Source organism: Dipteris shenzhenensis, chromosome 1, assembly GCF_047967505.1.
Source record: "Dipteris shenzhenensis isolate YYH24624 ecotype China chromosome 1, Dip_SZ_1.0, whole genome shotgun sequence".
NCBI classification, from domain to species: domain Eukaryota; kingdom Viridiplantae; phylum Streptophyta; class Polypodiopsida; order Gleicheniales; family Dipteridaceae; genus Dipteris; species Dipteris shenzhenensis.
In genome coordinates, this window is record NC_141596.1 from 42146392 (window position 1) to 42160316 (window position 13925).

Genomic DNA, 13925 nt, shown 5'->3' on the forward strand with positions numbered 1-13925 from the left:
TAGATACCAAGTATCTATGGCAGCAAATGAAGAATCCCAAGATGAAGCAAGAGAAGCATCATGTGCAACTAAATCTCCCTCGACACCAAAGTTGTCCTGAAATGCAGTAAACACATAATCCTTTCCCTCTTGTGCATAGTTTGCATGAGATGAAGCATTGGCATTTTCAACTGGTGCCACATAATTACTACTTGCGCCTTGCCTCTTTCTCTCATTGGCAATCCTTTCCTGGGATTTTACAATGTAATGACCAGGTTTCTTGCAATAATTGCATTTTTCTTTTTTCACCTTTGCACCTTTATATGCATTCCCTACATTGGTGTTTGCATTCCCCTCCTTCCTGGGCTGATAAGCATGGCTGGTCTTTTTCTGAAATTTACCCTTTCCATGAGTGGCAAGTGCTTGCTCACTCAAACGGGCTGAATCAAAAGTCCGTATTTCTTCCTGTAAGACCAACCAACTCACTCCTCAAAACTGAGTGGAGGAACCATGAGCATAATAATCAAGGAAGTAACAAACATATCATATGAGGGTGCCAGACTATTGAGGGTGATAGAGACCAATTTCTTGTCTTCTATATCCTCATCAATAGCTGCGAGCTCATCCCGAATATCAGTAATCTTTGCAATATGAGCTGAAATAGTTTGACCTTCCTACATGAGCAAGTCATTGAGGTTATAATTCAAAGCAATGCTTCTTAATTCATTCTTCACATTCCACATACTTTTCACTCTATCCTAATCTGCCTTTAAAGTCTTGCAAGACTTGATACAGTGGACTTAATGTGTGTCTTCACAGACAATGCAATCAAAGACAACGCTTGGACATCCCTACAATCAAATCTATTCCGATCCTCCGTGGGAGCGGTAGTAGAAGCTTGAGTGATAGTGCCAAAAGTGGATGATACACTCGTTCTTGATCCAACAAGTCTAGCCTGATCACCATTCACAATGTCCCATAAGCCCTTTCCAACCAAGGTATTCTTGATTGTAAAGACCACAAAGCATAGTTAGGTCCATCCAACTTATCTACTTCAGTTATGGTACCAAAATGCTCATTGAGAGACATGATTTCAAGCTCAAGAATAAAGGCAAGTGTACCTGCAAAGGAAACGACAGCAAATGGACAACTGAAAGAACACTGACTGCTATGCAATCACTGCAATGGCATTCACTGACAGCGGCTGCTCCGAAATAGCAGTAACTTTGTCCCCAAAATTTTGTTCAAACCTCAATCCCTTCTGGGATACAATATGCAATCAAGCACTATATTTTCGCTCCAAAAAAGTTATCCTCAACCACAGGCAAACATTGGCTCAAATTCAATGTGCTTCTATCCCAAATAATCAGCCTGTATCCCAACCAAACAATGGCTCAGAATGCAAAAGCAAACTCTTGCTCAACAGGCATCCAAAAGTGCATCAACTTACAGCCAACACTTGAATTCATATATGCACAACACCTAAGCAATGATTTATACTCAATGTGTAGCCAAAAACAAGTCCCAAATGCACTTATACTTGTGCAATGCAATCTGCAAGATACATGCACAATGCTATCTGCAAGAACCAACTGGGAGAGACTAAAAATGAGCTAAAGTAAGGATCTCGAGCAAAAGTCGAACCACCAAGTCGAATCCAGATCCAGAGATGCAAGTGGTGATCTAGAGAGGCAACGAGCAAGCGGGCAAGTCAAATGGAGAGGTGGAGAGACGAGGTGTACGAAAATCAGTAAAATCAGCAAACGTACTGATATTGCTGGTATGTTGCTCAGAACAAAATTCTAATGGCACGAACAGCTCCGAAAGAGGGATAAAGCCCTAGTACAACCAATACAACTGGTCAAAACTTTCGGGCTGCTTGACGCAGCTATACAACTTTCGGTAATTGAAATTGCCTGAAAAAACTATGCGCGCAACGCAAAGCGAAGTCGCCCAGCTGAGGAATGCTTCCTTTTGGAAATCTCGTAGCAAAACTGAATATCAAGATCACGCGAAGCTCGTGGGAGCTTAGGACAACCAAAAGAGAAGTTGACCAGCAAGAACTAACTCCTCCATTGCGACAGAAGTGCAACACGAGCACGCGGGAGAGCGAGGAAGCAAGTGACAAGACAAGAAAAAGTAGCTCTCATACCACATGTAGGAACAAGAATAGAGAAGAGTTGTGAACATAAGAGAACAAGAAGTGAGCACAAGTGAACTCCAACTAAACTGTTCAAATGAAGCAATACAAGTACTTGGTATATATAGTTACCCAAGTAATGGTCAACCATATAGTTGACTTATGGCCTGCCATTACCAAAGCAATTAAAAAGTACCTTTTAGCGTACTTCGTGTTTGCATTTGAAAAGAAGTCAGTACAAGAAGCATCTGAAAAGAAGTCAGTAGAAGAAAAGTCTCATTTCTCTTAGTTAGAAAAGCAGCGGACAAATTTTCTTTTTTAGTTTAAAGAGTGTTTTTATGACTCAGTTCCACAGGAGTTGCCCCCTGAAAGGCTAGAAGACCATATGATAGACATAATCCCTGGTAGCAGCACACCTAACAAACCCCCTTATAGGATAAGTGCATCCCAGCAAGAGGAAATTATGAATCAGGTCCAAGATCTATTGGAGAAGGGGCTGATACAGCCCAACTCTTCCCCCTACTACTCACCCCTTCTTGAGTTCAATTCTGGCATTGGTCAAGTGTTAGACCGGAGATTAAATATCAAGGCTACAGTGCATGGGGAAAGGTCGGGTCTCGAACTCAGACATAGTATCAAAGCCTTGTTGTTGAAAGATTTTTGTAGTCTACATAGATGCTAAATGAAGGAGTTCCTCTCGGGTGGAGCAAGCTCAATGATACAGTCAAGTTACGTGTGTCACTGACTCAGAGGAGGGTTGACTCGAATGGCTAGCTAGAAGCCCATTGCCCAACTGGCAAGCTCGACAAGTCCAACTACCCTCCGTGGAAGAGGACAATTCGGAGTTTTAGTAGTGAGCAGTTTTCAACAGATAACTATCGGAATGGAGTTGCGACATTTTGGTATTTTTGCTCCATATGCGTGTTGTCCGTACAACTGTACGGATTTCTGCATTTTGTTGTGTCATTGGTCTGAACTTTGCAAGCAGATCTTTTGGAGCTTCCATTTGCTATTTTTAAGTTTGTATTTTGAAGATCAGCCAGCAGGGTTGACTTTGGGATTGTTGGCTTTTGGGTCACATTTTCTCACATTGCAATGACATTGGCTTGGTTTAGTCAAATTTTGGGAATTTTCCGCCTTTGCCCTCTTTTGGCACATTTGCCCAGCTTTTGCCAAAATTGCAGCCTTTTGCTCTCAAATTGCCTAGTAAGGGTGAAGAGAAAAATACAATTGAGGCACGGTATCAGCTGCTTCTCCCCGCTCCACGCTGCTCCCTCCCCCTCTCTACGCTTTAGCCCTCTCCTCTCCCTCTCCCTGTCCCTAAGCCCTTCCCTTCCCCTTGAAACAATGCTCTGACTCATCTCAAGGTTGTTAGCGAGACACCCTATCATCCAGGTCCCACCTAGGAATCCTACTCTCTTGGAATCTATTCCAGGAGATCTGTAGGGTTACCTGTCATTTGGGGCCAATGAGAGCTGTGGAATGCAGACCTTGGTTGCTGTTGTGATCTGGACTGAACCAACGGTAGGATTTTGAGCAGTTAGCAGTTTACTGCATGGCAATCACAGTTCAATAGCGTACTTTCTCTTGGAGTTTTTCAACTCTGTAGGTGTTGTGGATGGGGTAGATCTACTGCTCCCTGTTCCAGGCCTGATTTGCTACGGATCCCGATGGTGCTTACTAAGAATTGCTGCCGCTGAACAGCCTGCAAGAGAATGAAATGAATGCCAAGGGGGCTGCCTTATATAGGCTTTTAGGGCAAACTGGTCGACCATGGTCGGCATTGCCTCTGACATGCCAGGCGTGCAGTAGATTAGGAGATGCACCCTCAGGATCCACAGTCAAGTGGGGTGGTGTCATGCGAGCACCTAGCTTTCTCAAGTCAGAGCAGATTTTCAGCACGAGGTCCTGGGGCACCTAATTCAGGATATCTTAATGGTCAGGTTAGACCATGGTGACAGTCCTGCGAAATAAAATTATGCTCTCTTGGATAAGGCTCAAGCTATACCGACACCCTAAAGAGAGCCTCTTGCCCCCTCAAGATGACATGTCAGAGGCCATAGCTGGTATTACTACCTGGCATATCCGAGTAGTCTACTTATCGGTAGATAGGAGACTCAACCCGCAGCCACCACAGGAGAGCATCTCACCCCTCAAGGTGACATTTCAGAGACCATAGCTGGTATTATTTCCTAGCACATCCGAGTACTCCTACTTATCTGTAGACAGGAGACTCAGTCATCTGCCTCTTAATACTATCTTTCCCCTTGAGCTCTAAAGGGACAGCAAGGTCCAGGAGATTCTTGCAAAGACATCCGATCGTCACGAACCGTTTCTTGAGACCTGGCCGCCATGCATTGTCAATCATATCACAAGAGAGGTATACGTTGATTGTATAGCCCGCAATTAGCTCCCTGCTGCTGGTCCTGGGTTCTTAAAGGCAATGAGCAGAGAAATATCCCGCAAGGATTGTTCCACAGATGCCCTCAGGTAAAGCTTAATCAGAAATTCCTATTTTCACCGGGGATGGGGGATGGATGATGGAACTAAACTCCATATAGAGCCTATATCAATCTAGTATGACAGCCCACAACATAACAAAAGCATAAACACTAGTGACAAAAACACTCTCTCATAAGGCGTGAATCTGGCAGAACATTAGTGTACTCAAGGACCATCGAGTTGACAAAAAAAATAGGTGCAGTAGACACCATGACAGATGCAGTGTAATATGATGCTGAAAGACGTCATACGAGAATGGCAAAACTGTTACCAACCTCTTCTAAGGCAGCCGGGGCATGTTTTGTTAGAATAGCAAGAATTTGTCTCATGATTGGGCGTTTATCTGGATCCAAATCTGTAGCAGTCAGGCCAACAAATAGTAGCCTTTCCATTTCATCAACATTAAAGCCTCCAGCCAGGCGTGGATCAGCTGCTTCCATTAGTCTTCCTTGTTTGTTCAGGTCCCTCACCTTTTCCAATAAGAAATAGAAACCAGATTCAAAGGCTAATTGAAAGCTTGGTCGCCCACATGCCACCTCTAGAGCAACAATACCGAAGCTGAAAACATCCGATTCTGCAGTAGGAAGGCAAGTCGTAGCAATTTCTGGGGCAATGTAACCGATTGTGCCAACTGCATTCATGGACCATGGAATAGCATCAGGATCACTATCGTGCCAGGCCAAAGTCTCCAAGTTTAGCCTCAAAATTGGCATCCAGCATAATATTACTGGGTTTCACATCTCTGTGCACAACTCGTTTTCCCCCTTCCTCATGAAGATACAACAGTGCTGTGCCTAAACCACAAATTATTATATTTCGAACATGCAAACCAATGATCAAATCGTTGTTTGCGAATAACCATTTATCTAGACTTCCATTTGGCATATAGTCATACACAAGCAGGAGCTCTCCTTTGTGTTTGCACCATCCTTGAAGCCGCACCAGATTTTGGTGATTCAGCTCACTTATGATACGCAATTCAGAAACGAGGTCACGCATTCACCTGCCTCCTTTCTCAGCTGCAGCGACCTTTTTTATTGCTACTTGTAACCCGCCCCTTTTCAAAATGCCCTTGTAAACCTGTCCTTGGGCTCCTTGTCCCAGTAATTCAGAGGAGTTGAAAACCCTGGTGGCAGAATAAAGCTCCTTGTACTTAAACCTCTGATGACCAATTCGAATATGTTTATTTCTCCTTCGCTTTTCCGTCGATTTTTCCGCGTCGATCTCAAACGCGCAAAAATAACTGCCAAAATGATGATAACCCCTGAACATACTCAAGGACAAGACGAATCGAGTCTCAAGGTTGTGCGTCACCCGGGCAGAAGGTGATCGTGAAATCGGCACCAGAGCAATTGAACACAGATGATGCATTGTCGTGGGAAAACGTAGAGGCAGTAGGGCAGAGATTCTTGAAGACTTGGGTGTAGTTATTAGACTTACAAGCACTGGTGCAGCAGTATTGGTCCGTTTGGAAAGCGTTGCATGGGCTGGAGCATGCGAAGGTGCTGCCATTGTGGGAGACTCGCAGCTTGCAATTGTGAAGGACGTTGGCTATGCAAGAGGGGCTTCCGCAAGTCAGAGCACTGGAGCTCTTGGAGGCGAATTTGGGAGATGGAGAGATGGCGAGAGGCAGGTTGAAGCCGCCAACGAGAGAGATATCGTAGAAGTAGAGATTGTTGGATGATCCTAGCTTGAATTCCGCGAGGGTAACGGGCAAAGAGGTGCTGTTGATTTGGCATTGCAAACCGCTGCTACCGTCACAGTTCCCATTGTCACAGACAAAGTAATTGGTGGTGTTGAAGGTGCAACCAGTGTGTCCCCAGAAGCGTCCACTCCAATCGGAAGGGACGTGGACAGGGTTGGAGCTCCAAAGGCATTAAGGACTCTTGATGGTAGTATGCCACAAGTCCGATACAAAAGGAGGCTAGCCATTCGTAGAACCCCCCTAACTCTTTTGTCCAACCAATGGTGGGTGGTCAAGGTGTAAAGATTTCTCAGGGAATCGACACAACCACGCCATCAGCATCACTTCATCCCAGCCAAAATAACTCTAAGGAGGCCACAACAATTGACCAAACTGTTCAACTGTCTTCTCTGCTCAACACCTTTGTCCAGAACAGGATTGGGGTCACGAAGAGCAAAAAACCATACCCATAGGTGGCTGTGCCGGGGCCCTCCAAAGGCCCTATTGTCATTAGTGCTTTCTATCATCCTCAGCTTTGTTTCAAAGAGGAACGTGAGTGATGTCAGTTGCTGCTGTAGAACCAATTTGGTCAAGATTGTCCCCCGAATGTGTGCTAAGCCTTACATCAGTTTTATCGTATCTTATGGCCAGAGTATTACCAGTGTAAAAGCCAAAACTTTTGTTTTAACATGATATAACCCTCTTTTCTAGAAAAAAGAAACATTTGGGAGACATTCCATGTAGAACAAGGAATCAAAGGAAGCTAAGATCCTTGACTTGGAATGATCTTTGTGCAATAGGGAATGTTACTCTCTGCTTCTATAGAATAAGAGGTACTTATAGCAAATCTCTCTTGTCACGTCAAAACCCTCCCATGCAATAGCTATCAAAATCACTTCCTAGTAGATCCATATTCGTCAATAAGGATGGCCCATGAGCAGCAAGGAGGTGCTAGATTCACAACTATCACAACCTAAATCTATAATTGAGTGCCTGGTGGATTTACCAAATCCTTGCATTGTGCTGTATTCCCACTAGTTACAGAATCAACACACTTTCCATGATCCTCTCCTAGTGCCGTTGAGGGATCTATAACGGCATCCTCCCATTCCCCATGACTAGGTCCTGAATTTTCAATACATTTACCCACAGCATCTGGTACCAGTCCAACAGTTCTTGACTTGACCACCTCTGCTGCACGACGGAAAGCTTCCTGCAGGAAAAATGCCAGCTCTTTACAACATAGCAAAATTCATTAAACAAGACAAGGTCGATGTTCTCATTGAGATACATGTATCCGTGAATGTATCACAAATTAATAAAAAATCTTGGCTGAAAACCAGTATCCGATGGATACCTGAATTCCTTCCATAGGCAGCGCAGGTTCTTCAAGGCCTGCATCCTCAAGCCTAGGAGGATGTATAGAAAAATAATTCCTGCTACCATTGCTTTCCATAACTATTGCTTTAGAAGAATGTGTGAATCATTTATCAGGTATTCCACTCTGTTGATATCACAAGGCTAAATGAATGAGCTACATATATTCTAGCAGTGGAAGACACACCATTTTTCTCAAAAAATCTCATAATGGAGCACAGCTATAGGGATGTATACAGTGGGCATCTCCCTGATATTTTTTAATCACCATTTGTAAGCGTATAACACTACTCAGATCTGAACACATCATACAGACCCAGACATCAAAATTACACATGCACAATTAACAAGATAGAAGCCCCAAATTGTCCTAGAATCAGTAGAATGGCATACCTATCTGCTCTGTCCAACCTCATACTTAACTAGCATTTGGTAGAGAGAAGAGCACAAGGGTAAGAAAGGAAATCAAGCCACTATTAAAAGGCTGCAAAAAATATACTTGATGAAGAAACAAGATAATGTCAGAATGATTGTCACACTACAAGATTCTAAAAGATGTTTGAAGTGCAGAATGCATGGAAACACCTCTTTTACTAAGAATCTTAACTCCTTGGTGAATAAATGAAAAATTATGCAAACAAAAATTAATTTCAGTAGCATCATGGTTTCCCAAGTATTATGTCCATGTCATGAAATGCGGCCACTAGTAACTTCATGGTCTTGATATTTTGGAGTTCTGAATTTTATAGCTTAGCCATTTAAGTATGTTCTCCAATATGACCACAAAACCTTTCTATTCCCCTCCCCTTGTGACACGACCATGATCGCTCCCGGAAATCCGGACCTGCACACAAGCACAAACCACCGATCATAGAACCACAAAGAGAGGCACAGGCATGCTCACCACCCAACCGTGATGCTCACGCCTCCACGGCCTATAGAATCCGAGCATCCCCGAGCCACATGCTGGGCTGCTGGCACAAACATCTGCATCCAACCTGTCAACAACGTCCTGGTGTCCCATACCACCGGAAGGCGCCCATAGGGCCTTAGGACTGCACTGGGAATCTAGGCTGCGCTAGAAAGCAAGTGCGCATCTGCAACCCGATCTAGGATCCAGACCAGCAAGGAAGAGCAAGACCTGCTCTGGCTTGCTTGAATGAAAACTGAACCCCTGGGCCCCTTATATAGGCTCAACCCCAGTGCTGCTAAAAATAGCTGGAATCCTAACTTGTCCGTTGCCCTTGCCACCCAACTTGAGAATCGCCTACCTATCCACTAGCCTCCCCAAGCTATCAAAGCTAGTCCTATCCGCCTAAGCACACATCAGATACAATCCCTGCACATGACATACTCCCCTTCCTCTGAGAACTCACTCCTGGAAACACTCTTTGAAGGTTAGTCAATGTCTCCCATGTAGAGTCCTCCTCCACACGATCCTTCCACTTTATCTTGTATTCTATGATCGTCCTATTTCTAACTTGACGTTCATGAAAGCCAAGAATACTCTCAGGCTCGTGTGGTATAAAGGTTAATTGTTCAAACTACCTAATCCTCAACACCCAACACTTCTTTCAGTCTACTAACATGAGTCTACTAACATGAAAGAATAAATGAATCCTTACATTAGGAGGTAAATCCAATTCATATGCAACTTGGTCAATTCTTCGGATAACCTTGAATGGACCACAGTATCTGGGGGATAACTTCCTAACCTGTCCAATACTGAGACCCTTGGATTCCTTGGGAATACGTAAGTATACCATCGTTCCAATAGAGAACTCTCTAGGCGAACAATGTCTATTAGCATAAAATCTATCCCTGTCTTAGGCACTTCTAATAGACTCCTTGGCAAATTGCAGCATCTCTTGCATATCTTGCAAGAATGTTTTCGCAGCATTATTCTTGATTCCCTTGGAGATTTAGGTTGAAGCCCGTACTATGTACATAAGCATAAAAGGACTGAAACCAGTACTAGAATGCTTTGCACTGTTATAAACAAATTCAACCATGGGTAAGTAGCCTTCCCATGACGACTGCCTCTTGGAAACATATGCACAAAGCATATCCTCTAGAAGTTGGTTCACAACTTCCGTCTGACCATCAAGCTGGGCATGTTCAGAGGAACTCGCACTAAGAGTGGTATCCAAACAAGTGTCCAGAATTCACTCGTAAACTTAGAGTCCATATCACTGACTGTGTTAGGCAGTAAACCATACAGTGGTCAATGAACTATTGAGCTAGCCGAGTCGTTGTGACCGTGGATCTCGTAGGTATAAAACTAGCCATCTTTGTCAAGCGGTCCACGATAACCCATATGGAGTCATGGCCCTTCCGTGGTCATGGCAATCCCGTAATCCATGGAAATACTTTCCCACTTATTACCAAGAATGTCCAAGGGTTGTAAAAAACCCCGTGCTTCTAAGGCGTTCTGGTCACTTGACAAGTACGGCAACCTACCATGTAGTCCTAAACAAATTCTCTCATCTTAGGCTAGTAAAAACTACGTACTCCAGGATGTCTCCCACTAGGTGCGTCATGACACTCCCGAAGAATCTTTGATCTAAGGTCAGACACATCTAGTAGCCAAATTTTTACATTTCGGAGCAACAAGCCATTCCAAATCATCCACTGACCTCCCACTGCCTGAACCATAGGTGGCACAATCCGTGAGTCCTGGTCAATCATACCAATACCATCTTGGACCTTCTACCAATAATGACTAAAATGACTATCAGTCGTGCAAAGCCCTCTTAAGGATTGAAATAGGTCAGAGGATATCTCAGTAAATGATAAAGCATTCACCATCTTAATCCGACTTAGGGCATCAGCAACACTATTCAAAGAGCCTTTCCTATATCGAATCTCAAAATCAAAATCCTGCATCAACTCAACCCATCGAGCCTTCCTACCCCTCAAATCATCCCCTTAAGGATTGAAATAGGTCAGAGGATATCTCAGTAAATGATAAAGCATTCACCATCTTAATCCGACTTAGGGCATCAACACATATTGGATCGATTGATGATCAGTCAATACGACAAATCCAGAACCATACAGGTAATGCCTCCAAACCTTGACAGCATGTTTGCATAGAGTTCATTTTCCATGGTAGGCCAACGATATTGAGTATCATCGACCTTTTTACTCTCAAAAGCTACAGGTCGGCCCTCTTGGAATAACACTGCCCCAATGGCATAATCACTCGCATCGGCCTCCAACACATAAAAAGACTTGTTCAACTCTTCATTCCAAGTAATAGGTTGTGTAGACCTACGACCATGACCCTTCAATGCGTTGTCAAGGGGACCGTGATTTTGGAATAATCACGAATGGATTTTCTCAAAAAGACGATAAATCCTAGGAAAGAACAAAGTTGTTTCACTGTCTGAGGTATAGGCCAAGTCAAAACCTTTTGAATTCGGTCTTCATCAATGCTCTCACCTTTGCGATAATCTTGTGTCCTAAGTAAATGATATGTTTCATGAAGAAATCGCACGTATTAATCTTAGCATATAACTTATTCTGTCTTAATAGAATTAAGACAATCCTAAGATGACCAATATGATCCTCTAAAGCCTAAGATATCATCCAAGAACACAAAAACAAACTTGCCCAAGAACTCTCGAAACAAGTCATTCATAATCTGTTGGAAAGTCACGGGAGCATTGGTCAATCCAAAAGGTAAACTCGTAATGACCATACCTAGTCCGAAATGTTTAATGTCACCAAATTGGTACTTCTCCCAAGATATAAAGAGGAGTCTTTATTGCATTGACGATGGTCAAGAAAGTTGACTTTGGTTAATTAGAATAATATTTGTTTTACTTTTGCTTCACATTCTTACCTTGCTGGTCAACATATCCATCTTGATTTTGCTCACCCTCATTTGATTCCTCAACAATCTTTTCACTGATCAAGCCTTCATTGACATTGTTATGTTGGCTTATTCCATCACCCTGCATACATGCATTTCTTCCATTAGTATGCTGAACTGTAAGAGCTCCATCTAGGGCATTATATTGTTCCTGCAAATTGCAATAACCATTCTCTTGCTGTCCACTTTTGTTCCCATCATGTGGGCTGTTGGTTGTATTTGAGCAGCTATCCCCACAGAATCTTTTAGTATTTACAGTTGTAATTGCCTGGAGACAACCAGATTTTTTTCCGGCATATTGATGCATCTTCAATGGCTTTAAAACATGATTTGACTGCATGCTAGGGAGAGGCATAGCATGGCTGGTGCGCTGGCTGCATTACCAATATTGGCATGACTGCATTCTTCTCAGGTATTTGCTGCCCACTTTTATAGGCTTGCATAGCCTTTGGCATAACTCCCCTCAGCATCATCATAGCTCCGACTTGGTGGCTGGTCAAAGTAGGAGCATCATCCTTGCTAACAAAAGACCTCCTAGCCTCTTCCCTGGATTCACTAAAAATGGTCTCATCGTCTGTCCTGAGATTCTTGGAATAGGTATCCTTCCCATCCCCATCATTTCGGTCCATAGGAGAAAGCATGGGCTCTTGCATTGCAGTGTGCACAACCTCTCCGATCTTCTCGCAAACTTGTTGGCGACTTTCGACGATGGGCTGCAGTCTAGACTCTACAGGCAGCGATTGTCGATGACAAGCTGCAGGACGTCCGTCGTACGTTCCATCGCATCCTTCGTCTCCGTGGCGGTATTCTAGTTGGCGATTCAAGGCAAACCTCGTGGGCTAGGCCGCCATCATGGTTGATTACGGACAGGATGGTTGTCTTCCAGCAGCTCATCTTGGCGTTGGTTGTCTGCTGCAAGGTACGACTAAGCGTTATGGCTGCCAATAGCTGAAAGCTTATGGAGTCATGTTGTGCGCCTATTTGGAGTTGGCGTTAACGTAGGAGTTTGAAGTGAAAGGTGAAAGGGAAGCAAAGGTGCCAGAGTCAAGGCTCTGATACCAATGTAGAGAAGGGGGAAGGGGCAGATTTGGAGATGGGGAGAGAATAGAAGAAGGAAGGGAGGAGAAGAGAGGAGAAGGGGAAAGAGAGAGGACAAGAGAGAAGGATGAGGGGGTAGAGAGATAGAGAGAGGGAGGAGAGAGAGTGTGTGAGCATAGGCAGCAGGTAACAGGAAGGAGGAGGGAGAGTAGATAGGATTAGATGTCACATCAAAAAGGTCCCTTGTACATGAGAGGATGGTACTTATATAGTACCTCCTTGGCCCTTTAGACGCCTCTATCTTGCAAACACCCCAAATACTAATTATCCTAACCCCCACTAACTTGACCCACTTTTGGCCTTCATTACAATGATACTATCAAGATGACGGAGATCATTTAGGAAGCTCGAGAGATCTATGGAAGTCATGATTTAATCTGTATATTTCAGGCTTCTCTGACAGCCACCAATGAGACGTATTGTCTGCACCTCCGAACATTTTACCAGTTTATTAGTCTCACATGAGGTGAGTATGCAGGCTATTTATGCAAGCCATGCCTAGAGAATAGGTTTCTAAGATGCAATCATCCAATGAAACATGGTGCCATTTTCAAAATTCTCTTAGCAGTCAAACTCGAACCTATTATTCCTAATTATCCCAATCCACAGACACACCATTTCAGCTGTTCCCACAAGTCTTCTCCCTCTCCCACAACCTCTCAACACTGCAGGGAGGCTTGCAGCGGGTGAGATTTTATACGAGGGAATTCAGAAGGACAAAGATCTGGAAAAGCTCTAAAAAGAAACCGTATGAGTGTTTGAAGTGCCGGCGATTGTAGGTAACGTGTTTAATTCATGTTAAATACTCCAAAGCGACTTGGATAGAAACCTCAATTATACCCACAAGCAACACACAAGCTTACCAAATTGGAGTGACAAGTCACAATTGATGATTGATCGGCACCATAAGCCAGAGCCTTTCCCTGCAACAAGAGAGTATGGCATCGAGTAGCAAATTTGGGGCCATAAAGAAATACATCAAGCAATAAAAACACGTGGAAACACACACACTCTCTCTCTCTCTCTCTCCTCTCTCTCTCTCAGGATGGTTCCGGATATGAGGCCATTACCATTGTCTCTTCAGGGATGGTTCCAGATCCCTCTCCAATTTTTCATCATACCCAGATCAGAGATGCCTGGTCGCTTTCAAACCGCAGGAGACCGAGTCGAAGGAGCACTTCGTTTTCAGATGCTCAATATACTACAAGATACGAAACCGTTACCACTGTCTCTTCAGGGATGGTTCCGGATCCCCCTCCAGTTTTTAA

At 43.8% G+C, this 13925-nt stretch overlaps 1 protein-coding gene and 1 pseudogene across 1 annotated transcript; both read right to left on the reverse strand.

The window, feature by feature from the left end:
* Window positions 1-4786: 4786 nt before the first annotated feature.
* LOC147905862 (L-type lectin-domain containing receptor kinase SIT1-like) lies at window positions 4787-6641 on the reverse strand (annotated as a pseudogene).
* Window positions 6642-7159: 518 nt separating this feature from the next.
* Window positions 7160-13580, reverse strand: LOC147905863 (uncharacterized). Its single transcript, XM_087384475.1, has 3 exons — window positions 13521-13580; window positions 7663-7809; window positions 7160-7518 (listed from the first exon to the last, which is right to left on the reverse strand). The coding sequence occupies exons 2-3, from the start codon at window positions 7759-7761 to the stop codon at window positions 7285-7287; spliced, it is 333 nt and encodes a 110-aa protein (XP_087240601.1). The 5' UTR covers window positions 7762-7809; window positions 13521-13580; the 3' UTR covers window positions 7160-7284.
* Between the last annotated feature and the right edge of the window lie 345 nt (window positions 13581-13925).